This window comes from Trichomycterus rosablanca, chromosome 16 (genome assembly GCF_030014385.1).
Source record: "Trichomycterus rosablanca isolate fTriRos1 chromosome 16, fTriRos1.hap1, whole genome shotgun sequence".
Taxonomy (NCBI): domain Eukaryota; kingdom Metazoa; phylum Chordata; class Actinopteri; order Siluriformes; family Trichomycteridae; genus Trichomycterus; species Trichomycterus rosablanca.
Window position 1 is genome coordinate 28,649,895 of NC_086003.1, and position 19,654 is coordinate 28,669,548.

The 19,654-nt window shown below is 45.0% G+C and overlaps 2 protein-coding genes across 2 annotated transcripts in view; one reads left to right on the forward strand and one right to left on the reverse strand.

Moving 5' to 3' along the window:
• LOC134330310 (regulator of G-protein signaling 7-binding protein B) overlaps positions 1 to 1,579 on the forward strand; it is a 38,530-nt gene extending 36,951 nt beyond the window's left edge. The window contains exons 17-18 of the mRNA XM_063011378.1: positions 70 to 311; positions 1,233 to 1,579. Of these exons, the coding sequence (XP_062867448.1) occupies positions 70 to 311; positions 1,233 to 1,414 (424 nt within the window). The 3' untranslated portion in view covers positions 1,415 to 1,579. The remainder of the gene's footprint in view (positions 1 to 69; positions 312 to 1,232) is intronic.
• A 982-nt stretch (positions 1,580 to 2,561) lies between these two features.
• Positions 2,562 to 19,065, reverse strand: c7b (complement component 7b). The gene is made up of 18 exons (XM_063011883.1): positions 19,003 to 19,065; positions 17,888 to 17,946; positions 17,621 to 17,696; positions 17,389 to 17,530; positions 15,274 to 15,418; positions 14,534 to 14,672; positions 13,422 to 13,556; positions 12,552 to 12,795; positions 10,712 to 10,825; positions 10,442 to 10,608; positions 9,071 to 9,299; positions 8,093 to 8,264; positions 7,436 to 7,523; positions 6,766 to 6,898; positions 5,619 to 5,807; positions 5,443 to 5,530; positions 3,999 to 4,180; positions 2,562 to 3,045 (listed from the first exon to the last, which is right to left on the reverse strand). The coding sequence occupies exons 1-18, from the start codon at positions 19,057 to 19,059 to the stop codon at positions 2,876 to 2,878; spliced, it is 2,529 nt and encodes an 842-aa protein (XP_062867953.1). The 5' UTR covers positions 19,060 to 19,065; the 3' UTR covers positions 2,562 to 2,875.
• Between the last annotated feature and the right edge of the window lie 589 nt (positions 19,066 to 19,654).

Sequence of the window (19,654 nt, forward strand, 5' to 3'; positions counted from 1 at the left end):
CCACTGATCTGTTCTGACAGTGTATTAAGTGGGTGGTTGTAATATTTTGGCTGATTTGGTCTCCTGTAGGAAGTATAGGGAGGACCTCTGCGTGCTGGACGCGGTGACGGGCGGTGCGGCGGCGATGTCCGTGTGTGGCTTTCACGCCGGCCGTTGCCACGGTGATAAGCTGCACTTCATGAACGACGGGGCGTGTAAAGGCGACGTGGCCAGTTTGGACTGGGCCAGATTCAGGGCCAGGCTGGCGGAGAAGAGCGCCGTTCAGCAACCCTGCGGAGCGGATACCTGTTATGAGTGGGAGACCTGCTCAGGTAAAAGCACACACCGCACGTTCAACAAAAATGAATGAATCACTTTATACTGACTCAGGTCAAGGTGGGTTCATTGCAGGCAGCACGGCGGCTTACAGTTAGCACTTTTCCACTGGCACGGTGTCACGAAACCAGCCTCTTTGAGCCCCTGGAGTCATGTTTACATGCCAACGCCCCCTCATGGTGATTGGTCTCCAGCTAATTACCCCCAGCTGCACCTCATCTGAGTAAATTAGCTTGTGGGATTTAAGAAGGCAGCTGGGGAACAGTTATCTGAGACTATTTTCGATTTTGACTGTTGGTCTTGTTGGTTTGTCAGTAATGACAAACGCAGGTCAGTTCTCCCAGGACCCCCACAGGACCACCACGGAGCAGGTATTATTTAGGTGGTGAATGATTTTCAGCACTGCAGTGACACTGACATGGTGCTGGTGTGAGTGGATCAGACACAGCAGCGCTGCTGGAGTTTTTAAACACCTCACTGTCACTGCTGGACTGAGAATAGTCCACCAACCAAAAATATCCAGCCAACAGCGCCCCGTGGGCAGCGTCCTGTGACCACTGATGAAGGTCTAGAAGATGACCGACTCAAACAGCAGCAATAGATGAGCGATCCACCAACCAGAGTGTCACTGCAGTGCTGAGAATGATCCACCACCTAAATAATACCTGCACTCTGGTGGTCCTGACCATTGAAGAACAGGGTGAAAGCAGGTTAAAAAAGCATGTAGAGAAACAGATGGACTACAGTCAGTAATTGTAGAACTACAAAGTGCTTCTATATGGTAAGTGGAGCTGATAACATGGACAGTGAGTGTAGAAACAAGCAGGTGGTTTTAATGCTATGGCTGATCGGTGTATAAACCGTATTTGATCTGCTTTATCTCATGTGTCTGTTTCTGTTCCTTCGTTTCTTGACAGCTTTGGAGAAGTGCGTGTGTAAACCCCCCAGAGATTGTCCTCAGGAAGCTCGGCACATGTACTGCGTGAACATTCGCAGACAGAAGCGCCAGCGCACCATGAACCAGTGTAGCATGGCTGCCATGAAGTGCGGCGGGATCGATTTAGAAATCCTTCATGAGGGTGAATGTACGGCCTCCTAAAGTTCATATCTGCTCAGTATTTCACATGAACGCGGTCGATCCAGCTACGTTCAGCACATCCACCACGCCCTCGTGTAGAACTCGTCACTCCTGTAGTATTTAGAAACAGTTCTGCTTTGTGAAGCCTTTTGTACTTTTGTTAATTAAACACTGATGTGGAATGAACCTGTCTGAGTCTGACTGATCCCTCTGTGTTGTGTGTCAGTAGGTGGATTGGCTACTTTTTATTGCACCTACATTTTATGGGCAGAAGTATTGGCCATTTTTAAATGGCAGTTGCTAACAGGTGTAATAAATCAGTCATATAAAGGAAAATGACATGCTTCCAGCTGTGCAGCAACAGTTTAGGGAAGGCCCGTTCATTTACATTAACGGCATTTAGCAGACGCTTTTATCCAAAGGGACTTACAGTACTGTGACAGCATACTGTCTAAGCAATTGAGGGTTAAGGGCCTTGCTCAAGGGCCCAACAGTGGCAACCTGGCAGTGGTGGGGCTTGAACCAGTGACCTTTCAATTTCTAGTCCAGTACCTTAACTGTTACGCTACAACTGTGCTGTTTCTGTTCCAACATGATGAAAAGCTCAGAATGGCTATTGTTATAGCGGGAACGATCACACCGAGGTCAGTCGATATTTATAGCATTTGTTTTTAAAATGGGATGTTTGACAAGCTTTCAGGTGTCCAAATACTTTCAGCCATTATAGCATAAAAGTACAGTAAATGAGTCTTACTGTAACGTCTAGGGTCTGTTTTTCGCCTTGCTCCAGGTCACCGGACCCACAGCAACACAGATCAGGATAAAGCACTAACTGAAGATGAATTAATTCATTAACCGTTTCTGTCTTCGTCTCTTGAGCAGTCGAGCGCAACATCAAAACAATATTTGGCTCATGGTGACGTGAAGCTCGCTTGACTGTGAACAGTTGCGACTGCCTTCCTGCAGGTTCTAATTCCATGCAGGCATGTGATTCTCAGATTACATCTCACCATTCAGACACATTTCGACGTACCACAGGGCAACAGTTTGGGTTTTATTCCCTCTGATCCTGACCTTGGCAGGGAGACCACTGTTCCCTAATAAATGAGAGGAACCAGACTGGTGGCATCGTTAAGATTTAATGTAAATAATTACAAACAATCAAAAATACAAAATAAAAAAGGTTTATTTACAGCAGATAAAAGAGCAATACACATTTAAAAATCACTAAAATAAAAGTCACATGTACACTATGATCAAAAGTATTTGGACACATGACAATGAGCTTGTTGGATGTCCCGTTCCAAAAACAAGACTTTGTATGTCAAGTGAGAATTTGTGCCCACTCAGCCAAAAGATGGCATCATTTGTATGTCGGACATGGAAGCCTCAGTTGATGTTCCAATTCATTCCAGAGCTGTGTCCCAATACTTGTGTCCATATAGTGTACATTTAATATGTTTGCTTTACATTTAAAACTGTTCATGTGGGACACGTCCCGACGCCGAGTACCCTGATGTTCCTCCCCGAACATCTCCAAGCTCCTGCTTCACATTCTGTCATGGGTTCAGGACCTCCGTTCTCTACAGACACACAGAGCTCTGCTGCATCGTCTGGACATTCGTCTGGATCTTTACACTGACACCCTGTACCTGGAAACACGAGCTCCTGGAGATCAGTGGTGCTCATGGGTGGTGCTGTTACAGCATGACACGTTAAACAGCTTACAGCTTTATTTATTTATTTACTCTGTAAAACCGTGAGCAGGGAGTCAAACAAGAAAATCTATAATTAAATATTACAGCTATCACTCGTACACCAGCACTATTATAGATTTAATTTATTCATTCTCTGTTTAATCACCGCTTTATCCTGGTCAGGGCCGCAGTGGGTCTGATTCATCAAGCATAAGTTAGGAATCATCCCGGACAGGTCACCAGTCCATCACAGGGCACACACTCTCTCTCTCTCTCACACACACACTCACACTTAGGGCAATATATAGTAGCTCAAGGTAATAGTACTACTATTATTATTAGTAGTAGTAGTAGTAGAGGTAATAGTAGTACTATAAAAATTATTAGCAGTAGTAGTAATATCATTAGTAGTAGTACTATTAGTTTTATTATTTTTATTATTATTAGTAGTAGTAGTAGAGGTAGTAGTAGTTGTAATAGTAGTAGTACTATTATTATTATTATTAGTAGTAGTAGTAGTAGTAGTAGTAATAGTAGTTGTTGTTGTTGTAATAGTAGTAGTACTATTAAAATAATTAGCAGTAGTAGTAGTAGTAATATCATTAGTATTAGTAGTAGTAGTACCATTAGTTTTATTATTATTATTATTAGTAGTAGTAGTAGTAGTAGTAGCAGAGGTAGTAGTTTAGTAGTAATATTGTTAGTACTGTTATTATTAGTAGTAGTAGTAGTAGAGGTAGTTATTATTATTATTAGTAGTAGTAGTAGTAGAGGTAGTTATTATTATTAGTAGTAGTAGTAGTAGTAGTAGTAGTAGTAGTAGAGATAGCTGTAGTTGTAATAGTAGTAGTAATATTATTATTATTATTATTTTATTTATTTATTTTTTAATAAACAGAAGCACTTACCGTTACATTCCTCCCACGGTTTGCAGCTCTGACAGGATGTGAATTTGATCTCTGGCCATTGGCACGCTCCATCCTGCAGCACAGTGACCTTACGTCCCAGACACTGCAGGGCACCGAGCTGGCAGATGCCCATTCTGTTTACCTGGCCAGGACGTACAGAGGCACAGACTTCCATAGAGGACCTTCAGGTGAGACAGGACAGTTATTTATTTTATGTGTTTATAAATGTGTGCTGAGAATATTCACTACAATTATGATGCTCTATGTGACCAAAAGTATTTGGACACCTGACCATCAGATTTAAAAGAGTATTAAAATAGAGTGACCCTCTATGACTCTCTCTCTCTCTCTGAGAAGGCATCTCACAAGACTTTGAAGTATGTCTGTGGGAATTTGTGCCCATTCAGACAACAGATGACAGCATTTGTATGGCTGGGCACTGATGTTGGTCAAGAAAGCCTCAGTTGATGTTCCAGTTCATCCCAGAGCTGTCTTTATAGAGCTTGCTTCGTGAACAGGGGTGCAGTCATGCTGGAATAGGAAAGGGCCTTCCCTAAACTGTTGCTGCAAAGCTGGAAGCTTTACTTTATATAACTTATTTATTACACTTGTTAGCAGTTGTTGTGGCTGAAATGCGTAAATGTAATCATTAGAAGGGGTGTTTACTCACTCACTTTCTTAATTGCTTATCCAATCAGGGTTGTGGGGGGTGCTGGAGCCTATCCCAGTTTTTCAATGGGCGCAATGCACACAATAACACCCTGGACAGGGCGCCAGTCCATCGCAGGGCAGACACACACACACACATTCACCTACAGGGCAATTCAGTGTCTCCAATTAACCTGACTGCATGTCTTTGGACTGTGGGAGGAAACCGGAGCTCCCGGAGGAAACCCACACAGACACGGGGAGAACATGCAAACTCCGCACAGAAAGGACCCCGACCGCACCGCCTGGGGATCGAACCCAGGACCTTCTTGCCACGAGGCGACAGTGCTACCCACTTAGTCACTGTGCCGCCCAGAAGGGGTGTTTAATATGCTTCTAACTTTGGGGAAGCAGTTTGGGGAAGGCCCCTTCCTGTTCCAGCATGACTGTGCCCCTGCTCACAAAGCAAGCTCTAAAACAAGATGGTTTGGTGTGGAGGAACTCCAGGGACCTGCACAGAACCTTTGACCTCAACCCCACTGAAACCTTTGGGATGAATTGGAACATTGATTGAGGCTCACCTTGTTTAACATCATTGCCTAATTCCCACTTACACACTCAAAATTTTTGTTAAGTCTTCCCAGAAGAGTGGAGGCTGTTATAGCAGCCAAAAGGAAACGAGTTTATATTCATGACCCTGGTTTTGAGATAGATCATGGTCAGGTGTCCGAATACGTTTAGCCATATGATGTGCATGTTTCAAACAAGCGGCGTCGTGATCGTTTTCCAGGCTTACCTGCACTCGTATGGCATTTTACAAACACACTGGTCCTTCACTGGTTTCTCCCAGGGTTTACACACCAGACCTGGCTGAGCCTGGACCACTGAAACACACCATCATTTCACACGTTCATTCTGTGAAATTAAATAAAAAGACATCGTTCTGCACGTCATGCCAGCTCACATCTGTACCTGGGTCGCATTTAAAACTGTCGGGTGACGGAGACCAGCTGAGGCCGGCGCGGCACATGATTTCCGGAGGTCCCTCGTACCGGGTACCACTGGGGCAGGACAGGGTCGCGCGCTCTCCTATGGAGTAGGTTTGCTTCAGGGGGGAGAGGATGACGGGATTCAGGAGCGCTGGAGGATCACATGCAGCCTCTGCAAACGGTATGAAAATGGTCATGTGTCATATTCATCATTCATTCAGATCTACTAACCTCTACATCCTGGTCACCCGGAAACACTGGGTACAGGGTTGATACACCCTTGACTTACACTGCAGGGCATCAGACTCGCACATTTACTCAGTCACACCTGGGGAAAATTGTTGCATGTTTTTGTAAGGTGGGAGGAAACCTGAATACCTGGTGGAAACCAACAAAAGATGCTTCTTACGCCACCTCAAGAAGCATCAAGGGTGCTCAGGTGGCGCAGCGGTAAAACACACTAACCCACCAGTGCTTAATGTGGTTAATGGAGATCGGTGCATGATACTGATCCCTGTGTGAACCTGCCTCGTGCAGGTGAAAAGAAGCGCCTGGAAACTACATGCACGTCCAAGGTGGTGTGTGTCAGGTACAGCCCTAGATGGTCAGGGTCTGCAGCAGTCTATGAGATACAACTGGAGAACTGGATATGACTAGATTGGAAAATAAAAATGCATATTTAAAAAAAAGGGCGGTGCTGTGGCACAGTGGGTAGTAGCACTGACACCTCACAGCAGGAAGAGCCAGGGTTTAATATTTTAATCACTTTAACCTGCATAGCACCTTAATATTAATATGCACCTTAATATGTATATTGTTTTCAGCTACACATCTTGTTTATAGTATAGTTTATAGATCTTGTTCATACCACTGCTATTTACCCACTGTAAATAATGTACAGTATATCATAGATACTGTATAACCTGCACTTTTTGCTTATTGCACTTCTGGTTAGATGCTAAACTGCATTTCGTTGCCTTGTACTTGTACATGTGTAATGACAATAAAGTTTAATTTAATCTAATCTAATCTAAAAGTCCTCTGCCCTGTGATGGACTGGTGACCTGTCCAGGGTGTTTCAGACCCACCGTGACCCTGACCGGGATAAAGCAGTGGTTAAACAGACTTACTTTTGCACTCGACTCTTTCACGTCTCCAGTTCAGACTCTCGGTACATTCAGCAGTCGAATCTCCAACATGATAAAATCCTTCGATACAGGAGAATTCGATCCTGCTGCCAACCGGGTAAACGTCTCTGGGATTCTGATCACAAGGAAATAAAAATAACGGTAACAAGAAGAACTAAACAGATCAGTTTGTGAAGCCACAGTATAATTAATGTGTTGGATAAGAATTTACTACATGGGGTGTCACAGGGTGGTGAGTGCCTCGTAACAGAGGCGCCATCAACCCATCTGCAGGAGGCTTAACCTGCTGAGGGTGGCTCGGTGGCTCGGTGGGTAGCACTGTCACCTCCCAGCCTGTGTGGGATTCCTCCGGGTGCTCTGGTTTCCTTCCACAGTCCAGGTTAATTGGACCTACAAAATTGCCCTAGATGTGAATGTGTGTGTAAGTGTGTGTGTTTGCGCTGTGATGAACAGGCGACCTCCAGGGTGTTTCCTGCCTTTCGCCCCGTAAATCAGACCACCCGCGACCCTGAATAGGATGAAGCTGCATTAAAACAGACTGAATGAGTGAGTGAATTAATTAACCTGCTGACATTGGGAACCAGGTAACAGACCGCAGTGACACCCACCGAAAAAGAAAGACATTAAAGTACGAACACGATTACAGACTCACCAAAACGAATCCATTTTGCAGGGCCGGTGGAGCTTTGCATGTTCTCGCCGGAGTCACAGAGGGATCGAAGCAGTGCGGCTCCATTAATCTGAAATATGAATCCAATTATTAAAATGACTTCAGCAAATCAGGCTGAAACTCCTCCCACCTCCTAATTGACTGCCTCTATGTTTACCCATCATTCCCTTCTCTCCTCCTTGATAAATCCGCGCACCCGCCTCACAGCTCTTCACGTTTTAGATTTTCTGAATAAGAACAGAAAGAGGAACCACCCTGTACTCCAGTCCAACATCTACAGAGTTCATATTAACCTGACTGCATGTCTTGACTTGTGGGAGGAAACCAGAGCACCTGGAGGAAACCCACACACAGCTCCCTGGTACACAGAAAGCTCCCTATGGTGCCCACTCTTCATTCACTACAGCTAAGAGTGTGGCCTCCAAATGTAGTTAGAACTTCTAAATATTTGGTATGTTCTCCTTTTGCTGTGTGTCAGTAAAAACACTGAAAATATTTTCTTATCAGTTAAACTGTTTTTAAAAGTGTCCCAACTTTTCTGGAAATAGGTTTTGTACTAGTGGGGTCGTCTCCCTTGGTATGTACGTGAGAAAAGATCATTTCTACATCATGTTATTCTTATGTCCTTCAGTGTTGCACCTTAAATGTTCCAGATCTGCGTCCTCACAGGTCTTGTGTTCTATTAAAGGGCCCAGACAGTGTCGGCCCCCGTTTCTTGGTTGGGGATTATTACACGAGCGGGTTCTCGATTTCCGACCCTGAGAACAACTTCCCCAGGATGACCAGCAGCTCCAGCCCCCATGGACCACTCCTGCAAAAACACAGATGAGTTCAGATCAGTGATCCAGTCGTACACATTGTGGCCAAAAGTATGTGGACACCTGAGCATGAGCTTTTAGGGCATCTCACTTAAAAATGGCATTATTATTATTATTACTATTGTTATTATATTTATTATTATTATTGTTATTATTACTATTATTATTATTATTATATTTATTATTATTGTTGTTGTTATTATATTTATTATTGTTATTATATTTATTATTATTGTTATTATTATTATTATTATTATTATTATTATTATTATTATTATTATTATTATTATTATGAAGTTGGCACCCCATTTGTGACTGTAACAGCCTCCACTTCCACTTTTTTTTGGAGGGGAAGGCATTTGACTTTTCTCCCAAATTAGTCATATCCAGTTCCCCTATTGCAATTTCCTGGCCTCATACACTGACCCTGCACTGGCTGAGGACAGCGGGAACCATCAAACAGTCTCTCCAACATGCATGCAGTTGTCAGTTTCACCTGGTGTCACCCTCCTTGGGTGCAGTTGCCATGACCAGACAGCAGAGGGAACACTGGCGACCTCCCTCCATAAGGCACAGCCAGCTCTGACTACCGGATGCCCAGAAAGGTTGATAGCACCGCTGATAGCATAGTAGAGCTGGCATGTTAGACCACCCTACCATCTAGAAATGCTCTTTCTCTACCTGTTAGCAATGGGTGTGGCTGAATCACCTGAACTTTAGAAGGGGTGTCCAAAAACTTTTATCCATACAGTAAATTCAGTAACAAGTGTATTTGTTCACATTTGAACCCGGACTCTACCTGGCTGTTCTCCGAGGACGTGGCCGCTCTGGCAGGCGGTACCACTGGTGTCGGGTCGGCAGGTACAGGTACACACTCCGTCGCTCAGCACGGGCCGGCCGTTGTTGTGGCACGGCCTACAGTGGCATGGGCTCTGGTCCTCCAGATACGACTCCAGCGCCCTCTTCAGGTGGAACTTCTTCAGCTGTGCACACGGTACCTCCTTCACCAGCTCGTAGATCGGCCTCAACTGGGAACGGATTCAGAAAATGATGGCATAAATGTGTGTGATGTGGTGAGAGTTGAGCGTGTCTGATGGAGGGAAGGCTGGAGGGGGTTTGACCTCCTGGTTGCTGCAACAGCGACCCCTGCTGATTGGTTCCAGTTTCCGGCAATAAGAGTACGGAAAAAGAAGAGTGGTCACTTGTACACTAATGGTCTGGTGGTAAAGATGCCTCTGTGTCCGAGGAGGTGTGTTCTTGACCACGACCTTGGCAAAGTGTTGTGCAACCAGTAGAGGTCGCCACACTCAATAGGGGAAATTAATATATCCAAACTGGGCCAATGCAAAAAAACTAGAGGAAGCATGCAAGAAGTATATACACTTTAAAGTCAAAAGTATTTGGACACCTGACCATGAGCTTATCGGACATCCCGCTCTTCTCACAACACTTTGAAGTATGTCTGTGGGAATTTGTACCCATTCAGTTAAAAGATGACCACGCGTGTACGGCTGGGTACTGATGTTGGTCAGGAAAGCTTCAGTTGATGTTTCAGTTCATTCCAAAGCTTTAAACAAAGATTTTCTTCATGTCTTTATACATAGGAATATAGGAAAGGGCCTTCCCTAAACTGTTGCTGCAAAGTTGGACGCATATCATGTCCATTGTATAATTCATTTATGACCTATTATCAATTGTTGTGGCTGATGGGTAGCACTGTCGCCTCACAGCAAGAAGGTCCTGGGTTCGATCCCCAGGTGGGGCGGTCCAGGTCCTTTCTGTGCGCAGTTTGCATGTTCTCCCCGTGTCTGCGTGGGTTTTCTCCCACAGTCCAAAAACATGCAGCCAGGCTCATTGGAGACACTGAATTGTCCTATAGGTACCAGCCGCTAGGATGCACGAACCAGTGCATTGTAGTGCCAATCCCAAGCCCATGTTCTCCCTGTGTCTGCGTGGGTTTCCTCTGGGCGCTCCGGTTTCCTCCCACAGTCCAAAGATTTGCAAGTGAGGTGAACAGGAGATACTGAATTGTCCATGACTGTGTTCCTGTGAACTGATGAGTAACTATCGTTCCTGTCATGAATGTAACCAAAGTGTAAAACATGACGTTAAAATCCTAATAAATAAACAAACAAACATCTGCTTCATCAGGTGAAGCGTTTGAACAAACCTTCTGTTTGATTATTTGAGGATAGTCCTTCACCGAGCCGGCCCACTTGGAGTACGCGGCCTGGTTGTGATCCGGGTTCTCCAGGTCCAGGAGTCCCAGAGCTGCCATGTATGCAGCGTGACCTCCGATCACGTTCGTCTTCACCGGCATCGTCTGGCTGCTCTGCTCTGTGTAGCAACACATCGATAATAAAAATAAAAGTTAAAATTGATAAAACTGTGTATAAAAAAGTTAAATGAGTGTAAAAATAGAGTAAACGTTTCGACTAACCGCTGGAGCTCCTGATGGACTGGATCAGCTTCTCACACTTGGTCGTTCTCTTCTTCCTGAAGAGGCGTCGCTTCACTCGGGTCACACACTTGTGGAAATCGGTGTCTGTTTGACCTGGGTGTTAAACAAGATGAAACAAAATCAGTAAGCATAAGGTTGCTGGTTCAAATCCCACCACTGCCAGGTTGCCCCTGTTGGGCCCTTGAGCAAGGCCCTTAAGCCTCAGATGCTTAGACTGTATCCTGTAACTCTTTTTGGATAAAAGCGTCCGCTAAATGCCAAAGATGTAAATGACTAAAATAGGTGAAATGGCCAAAAGTATGTGGACACTCTTTGTAATCATTAAGTTTAGGATAAAGGACGTTGTAGCCTTGTGGTTAAGGTACTGAACCAGTAAACAAAAGGTCACTGGTTCAAGCCCCACCATTGCCAGATTGCTTCTGTTGGGCCCTTGAGCAAGGCCCTTACAACCTCAATTGCTCAGACTGTATTCTGTAAGTATGTAAATGGCTAAAATAAATGAAATGGCCAAAAGTGTGTGGACAGCCTGTAATCATTAAGTTTAGGATAAATTATATACTGCCAACTTTGTGGGACGTTGTAGCCTAGTGGTTAAGGTAAGTAACCAAAAGGTCACTGGTTCAAGCCCCACCACTGCCAGTTGACACTGTTGGGCCCTTGAGTGAGGCCCTTAACCCTTGATCGTTCAGACTGTATACTGTCACAGTACTGTAAGTCGTTTTGGATAAAGGCGTCTGCTTGCTACGAGGGAACTCCAGTAGCCTGCACACGGCCCTGAATGTAACCCCATGGAACACCTTTGGGATGAATTGGAGCCTTCTTGTCCAGCATCGGTGCCTGACCTTACAAATGTAGAAATAGTCTTTTGACCCAATGAATGAATGAATGACTCAAATTCTCACAGACACACTCCAAAATCTTGGGGTGGTAGTTATATATGCATGGGGGGTGGGCGTGTCACCTCCATGTTAATGCTCATGGACTTGAAATGGAAGGTCCAAAAAGCTTATTGTCAGATGTCCACATACTTTTGCCCATATAGTGCATTTGGTTTATGCTCTGATTTAGTCGTATCCAATTACCCAATCGTATTTCACCTCTACTGCTGCTAACCTCTTCTCCGGACTCTCAGAGACATGCAGTACCAAACGCTTCTTTTCACCTGCTCCAGGCGGGTTCATATGGAGATCCGTATAGCGCACGGAGAGCCACACGCTGATCTCTATTATCCCCCGTCTATATGCAGCCCCTCGATCAGCCAGCAGAGGTCGTAACTGCAGCAGTTATGAGGAATCCCTGCGACCTCCCTCCTTCACATAAGGCAGTCATTGTCTGTGTAGGCGCCCGACCGGCTGTTAGCACAGCTGACATTCGAACCTGCAAAATCTCTGCGCTAGCTTGTAGCACAAGCGCCATGATTGTATTTAACCTACTGATTTCTCATTAGTAACGTTGAGTGTTGACCAGTTTAAGCCTATATAAATAGGAGTAGTTTGACTGTACCCATTAAAATGTATGTAAAACAGCCTTTGCCCAAACTGTTTTGCTGTGAATGAGAAGCTGCTGCAATATAGGAGACATTATAAACAGCCGAGCAAGCTTTGATTACAGGGCACACAAGGTTGCCACAGCAGCATATTTGAATCCTCCTGTTTATCCGGGCTTGGGAACGGCACTAAGGGTGCACTGATATGTGTCCCACCAATGGCTAGGTTCATGTAACTCCAGCCCAGCCAGGGATTCGAACCTAGAACCCTGGAACTCAGGCACTCAGTATCAATATCACATTCTCTGATCTGGTGAAATCATAACCACGTACTCATGGTGCTCATGAACTGTGAGTCAAACTCCAGCAGGGTCTGGTACTGGCCACCCAGCGAGCCCTCCGCCATGTAGTGAGTTCCATAGAGCTGCAGGAGCGTGCGGTACGCCGCGGGGTCGTACGTGTTCGGCAGGGACGCCAGAGCTTTCCAGAACTCCTCGGAGAGCGGCAGGTATTCAGGGGCGCTGTTCTGGAACTGAGCTACCTCCACGTCATTCTTAATTATCAATAGCTGGTAGGCCTGCAAGAAAAATGATCAGAGGTTCAAGATCGTGCCACAATGAGCTCATGATCTGATATATTGACAGTAACTTTTAAAATAAATAAACAACAGTGTTAATATTAAGGCACTAGCACACCAGAGCTGACATCTCAAACAAGTTCGCATCTCAGCTCTGCTACCGGCAGGCTGGGCGCCTACACAGACAACAATCGGCTTGTTCGTCCGGTTGAATGCCGGAGCGGATTCCTGATAACTGCTGCAATTACGACCTCTGCTGGCTGATTGATGGTCCTGCACAGAGACTGGGGATAATGTAGATAAGTGTGTGACTCTGTGCACGAGACTGATCCACATATGAACTCGTCTCATGCAGGTGAAATGAAACGGTCAGTTAGTCGGTCAGTAGTGGAGGTCAGCAACAGTAGAGAGCATGTAAAATGCAATCGGGTAATTGGATACGACTAGATTTGGAGCTGAATCATCTTGGTTGCTCCAGCCAGACCTGGGTCTGACCCCTGACCTCCATCCTATTGAAGACAATCCTATTATGTGTGTGTGTGTGTGTGTGTGTTTAATGTCACAGTAGGTACAGGAACATAAAAGCGAATTTATAGGAACCACTACACAACACTATATCGCTTCACCTTGTCTCTCTTAAGTTCATTGTGGAAGGTTTTGTGATCATGACCCCCTTGGATGGAGTATCTTTGTTCTTCATGAGTTATGTAGGACCAGGAACTGTTGTAGAACTCATCGCTGAAGTCGTTCTCAACAGCAACCTAAACACAGATGTAAAAAGGTTCAGCAAAAATGATTCAGCAAACCTGCATGATGCTATTGTTGACCTTTCAAGCCCACTTTCTTGCCGTGGAGATCAGGAGGGGGCATGGTTTACAGAATCATGCCCACCTGACATGGCTTTTATTACACCCTGGACAGGTCAACAGTTCATCACAGGGCAAACACACACTTAGTGGCTCCAATTAACCTGATTGCCTTCTGCATGTCTTTGGACTGTGAGAGGGAAACGGAGGACCACTAAGCTGTTGCCTAGTGGTTAAGTTACCGGACTAGTAATCAAAAGGTTGCTGGTTCAAGCCCCACCACTGCCAGGTTACTGCTGTTGGGCCCTTGAGCAAGGCCCTTAACCCTCAATTGCCCAGACCCAGATCGCTCCACCCACCTGGGAATTGAACTCAGGACCTTCTTGCTGTGGGGTGACAGTGCTACCCACCGAGCCAGTAGCTCCAAACTCTAAGACATTTCAAAACTGACGTGTTATTTAAAAGATAAATAATTTTGCAAATAATTTTCGACCCCTCATTGTCTGTTAAGTTTGTAGTTTCTAATTACATTTAAAAACCAGCGATTTAGCCACTCAGGTGGCACAGTGGTAAAATACGCTAGCCCACCAGAGCTGAGATTTTGAATACATCGTATCGAATCTCGGCTCTGCCATCCGGCTGGGCGGCTGCATGAACTTCTCATAACTGAGCGAATTACGACCTCTGCTGGCTGGTTGAGTCGAGGAATAATGCTGATCAGGGTGTGGCTCTCCGTACACAAAGCTCATCGGCTTATGAACTCGCCTCGTGCAGGTGAAAAGATGCAGTCGGCTATTGCACACGTGTCGTAGGGGACTCCTCAATCGGGACGAGGGTCAGCACCAGTAGAGAGGAAGCGTAACACAACTGGGTAAAAATTGGACGTACTTAAATTGGACAGCGATTTCACCCCATTAAAACCACATACCCACCTGGAAGCTGTATCTGAGGATGCTCTGTGGGAGGCGATAAAAGTCTCGGTGATCACCGCTGAACACTTTCCTGCACTGACCCCCAAAACTACGAGTGTTAATGACACCGGCTTTCAGCGTCCCTGTCAACACATCAAACCTGGAAAACACACAGATAAACATCACGGTTATTAGTCTGACATATGATGGGTGAATTTCATCCACTAGGGGCGCTGGGGTGATGCCACACCAGACATTCACCACTGCTTTATCCTGGTCAGTGTCACCGTGGGTCAAAATGACGGGACGCCAATTTCTCTCAGACAGCTATGTGTATGTAGATGCCCGACCGGCCGATAGCATCTCTGGGGATTCGAACCTGAATCCCAGCTCTAGTGGGCTAGCATAATTTACTTCTGTGCCACCCCAGTGTGTCCCAGGCGTCTGATCCCATACCCCACAAATTACGATTCAGTATGTAACTGCGCTTTGATTGATTGGGTGGTGCTGATAAGCAAAACTGTCATACTGCTTTAAGGTGAATGGGTGAAAATTTTCGCTGTTCCACCACCGCTTTATCCTGGTCAGGGTCTCAGTGGGTGCATCCTGGACAGGTCGCCACTCCATGACAGGCCAATAAACACACACACACTAGAGGACAATTTTATAGCTCCAGTTAACCTGACTGCACGTCTTTGGACTGTGGGTGGAAACTGGAGCACCAGGAGGAAACCCACACAGACACAGGAAGTCCATCTTACCCTTTCCCGGTGAGGTCAGAATTAGGTGGGGTCTTGTCCAGGTTACAGACGAGGGTGCTGGATCCGGAACATTGTCTTTCATCTAAACCGTCCTCCTCACAGTCCTGATCACCATTACACACCAGAGACGGACTAAGGCACTGACCTACACAAACATGTACACTGATCAGCCACAACATTAAAACCACCTCCTTGTTTCTCCACTCACTGTCCATTTTATCAGCTCCACTTACCATATAGAAGCACTTTGTAGTTCTACAATTACTGACTGTAGTCCATCTGTTCTTCAATGGTCAGGACTTTCCTAGGACCACCACAGAGTAGGTATTATTTAGGTGGTGGATGATTCTCAGCACTGCAGTGACACTGACATGGTGGTGGTGTGTTAGTGTGTGTTGTGCTGGTGTGAGTGGATCAGACACAGCAGCGCTGCTGGAGTTTTTAAAAACCTCACTGTCCCTGCTGGACTGAGAATAGTCCACCAACCTAAAATATCCAGACAACAACCCCCCGTGGGCAGCGTCCTGTGACCACTGATGAAGGTCTAGAAGATGACCGACTCAAACAGCAGCAATAGATGAGCGATCGTCTCTGACTTTACATCTACAAGGTGGACCGACTAGGTAGGAGCGTCTAATAGAGTGGACAGTGAGTGGACATGGTATTTAAAAACTCCAGCACAACACACACTAACACACCACCACCATGTCAGTGTCACTGCAGTGCTGAGAATGATCCACCACCTAAATAATACCTGCTCTGTGGGGGTCCTGTGGGGGTCCTGATCACTGAAGAACAGATGGACTACAGTCAGTAATTGTAGAACTACAAGTGCTTCTATATGGTAAGTGGAGCTGATAAAATGGACAGTGAGTGTAGAAACAAGGAGGTGGTTTTAATGTTATGCCTGAGCGGTGTATATAAAATTATAAAAGGTATAAATATAAATGTACAGTTTCTCTTTATTTCACCTGTAGAAAAACAGTTAATGTGTTCTTAAGAGTAACTACAAAATTAATAATGCTAAAAAGTGATGAAGATCTCACAAATATTAGTAAATGAGTGCACACGGTATCGAACCAGCTCCCTTTAGGCCATACTACACTATAATCGATTGACAATTTGAAAGTGTAATGTGTTTAAATGGATCATAATAATAGTGGAAGCATAAAAGAACCCTGAGATCACCAAAAGCAAATGTTTGGGTTTGTATGCTAAAGCAATCATTTTACTACATGTTTACAACGTGAGAGTCTGTAATAAACTAAATAATTGTAATAATATAAATAAAGTCCATAACAGACCCTTACACATAGTCACTCACACCTAGAGGTCATTTGACGCAGCAAACTCATCCTCTGCATGTTTATGGGAGGTGGGAGAAAACAACTTCACGAGCGCACGGTTCGAATCTCAGCTCTGCTACCGGTCGGCTGGGCGCCCTCTAGCAGGCCGACAAAATTGGCCATCAGTCTGCTGGTTGGGAAAGACCCGAACTAATAAGTGGGCGGGGTCTTCAAACGCAGTGTAAGGACCCTGGATATCAGTGTGTGTTCCTCTGTGCATGACATCTGGCCTCATACGAATTCACAGAAGTACGGGCGAATAAGAAGAAGTCGGGCGACAGCACACGCGTCGGAGGGGGCATGGGGCAGGCGAATATACTTTCCTCGGACGCGATCGGGATCTCCAGCAGCGGAAGACTACGATAATTGACTACGATAAAAATCGGGAGAAAAGGGAAGAAATGCATAAATAATTAAATAAACAACCGTCTTCACCTCATGCTGTCTAGGGCAGTTGTAGACTAGTGGTTAAGGTACTGGACTAGAAAGCAGAAGGCCACTGGTTCAATCCCCGTCACTGCCAAGTTGCCACTGTTGGGCCCTTGAGCAAGGCCCTTAACCCTCAATTGCTCAGACTGTATACTGTAGGTCACTTTGGATAAAAGCGTCTGCTAAATGCCGAAAATGTAAATGTATTAATGAGCTGATTTCCATGAACTGTCCTCTGCTGTACATACATTCACCTTCTAGAATCTCACTAACCTACCAATGACATCTGAGCTAACGATAAAATTATCTAAATTTTTCTTAATCTGAGCAAATCACCTACCAGAGGAGCAGCGAAACCTGTTTCCACATCCAGTTTGTAAGGGACAGCTCTTAGTCGGAACACACGTCTGTCTCTGAGTATTCTCTCCCTGGCAGACACTCCCCCCAAACTGAGGGAAAACCTCTACTGAGCGGGTTCGAACCTGAGAGCAAGCCAGAAACATTATTATTAAGATGCCCGTGTCATGGTCACGTGTGTAAATACAATAGATTTTTTTAAGTTGTTGTTTCACCTGTGTTCTGGTGCAGCCGTCACACTCGGACCAGGCTCCATATGAACCCCATTTACAGTTCAGTGGCTGCTCACATCTATCAAAAACACGACCGCAAGACACTTTATAAGTTTTGTTAATACAATACAACTACTAGCCTAGAATCTCAGCTCTGCTACCGTTTAGCTGGGCGCCCCTAGCAGGCAGGATCGGAAGTGCACACAGTGCAGCAGACAAAATTGGCCACTAGTCTGCTGTGTGGGAAAAGACTGGACCATAAGAACCTACCTGGCATGTGAGGTGAGGATGACCAGCATGCACGACTGAGCGAGGGTTTGTAGAATGATCTGAAATAATACCCGGCAGATATCAGTGAGGTACAAACCCAAATTTAGGACACAGGCACAGTCTAAGACTATTAACTTGAAAAATAACTTGTAAAATAACATTTAAAGAATGTAGTAAACACAAGTGAGGGCCAGTGATAGCTCAGTGGTTAAGGTACTGGACTAGTAAACAGAAGGTTCCCGGTTCAAGCCCTGCCACCACCAAGTTGCCACTGTTGGGTCCCTGAGCAAGACCCTTAACCCTCAATTGCTCATTGTGTAAGTCGCTTTGGATAAAATGCTGAAAATGTAAATGTAAATGTAAGTGAGGCATCTTGGAATTGCTTAGTCCTTCATGAGCAAGGATTGATCAAGGCAAGATACTTTACTAATTACAAAAGCATCAGCATAAAATCCAACAGTCAACAACATCCAGAAATGATGACGGCTTCCCTGGACCTAAGCTCAACTGGAAAAGACTGATGAAAACATGTACTGCATTATGGTTTGACAAGTCTACTATTTTGGCAACAAGTAGGAAAGACCTGGGTTCGATTCCTGGCTGGGCGACCAGGGTCCTTTCTGGAGCCAATTCCAGCTTTTCAATGGGCGCAAGGCACACAGTAACACCCTGGACGGGGCGCCAGTCCATCGCAGGGCACACACACACATACACACACCTATTCACCCATAGGGCAAGGAAACCCACGCAGGCACGGGAAGAACATGCAAACTCCACACAGAAAGGACCCGGACCGCCCCACCTAGGGATCGAACCCAGGACCTTCTTGGTGTGAGACGACGGTGCTACCCACCGAGCCACCGTGCCGCCCATTAATGTAATCAAAGTGTGTAAAACATGACGTTAAAATCCTAATAAATAAATAAATAAATAAATTATTGGAACATTTTGTACTCCAGCTTCATTTTGATATAATACATTTCATTTAATTCTGAAGCTTTAACTCCATTTCCATCTAAATCTATTTAGCACGTCTGTCAACACTAATAATATTAACTTTTTAATGCTTTGTTTACAATCTTAAGCTTACAGTCTCAGTTTTAATCAGTGCTTACCTTCATGCTGCTGCAGGCCCGAGCGTTCCTGTTTTCTGGCTGAACCATGGAGACCATCCAGATATATATCTTACACTGACAGATATTGCTCAACCCCGGGTTTCCACACACTCTGATCTCCAAAATCTACATGACCTAAAACCTCTCTCAGCACCCTATCAGATTGTCCTGCTCCAGTCAGTAGCTGTCATTTCCCAAAAACTGCTCCAGAACATATGAACATAATTAGAAGTATAAAGGGAAATAATGTTCTGTCCTAAAATCAGGAACAGTCAGACGTCCGGGTTATGATGAGTTGTGCAATAGGCTCGATGAGTAATCCCCTAAAAACACCCAAAATATGAACCGAACCATTTAGCTCCTTTATTACTTTTGCTCCTTATTTTATGTTATTTTATTTTGCTCCTTACTTTATTTGCTTCTTAGCATTAATATTCAGTATTTACACATTACCCAGGATAACAGGTTTTGAATCATGCTAAAAATTCTACTTTTAAATAGTTATTCTAATAAAAACTAAAATCATTATTGGAGTGGAGGAATGTTGTAGCCTAGCGGTTAAGATACTGGGCTAGTAACTGAAAGGTCGCTGGTTCAAGCCCCACATCTGCCAGCTCGACACTGTTGGGTCCTTGAGCAAGGCCCTTAATCC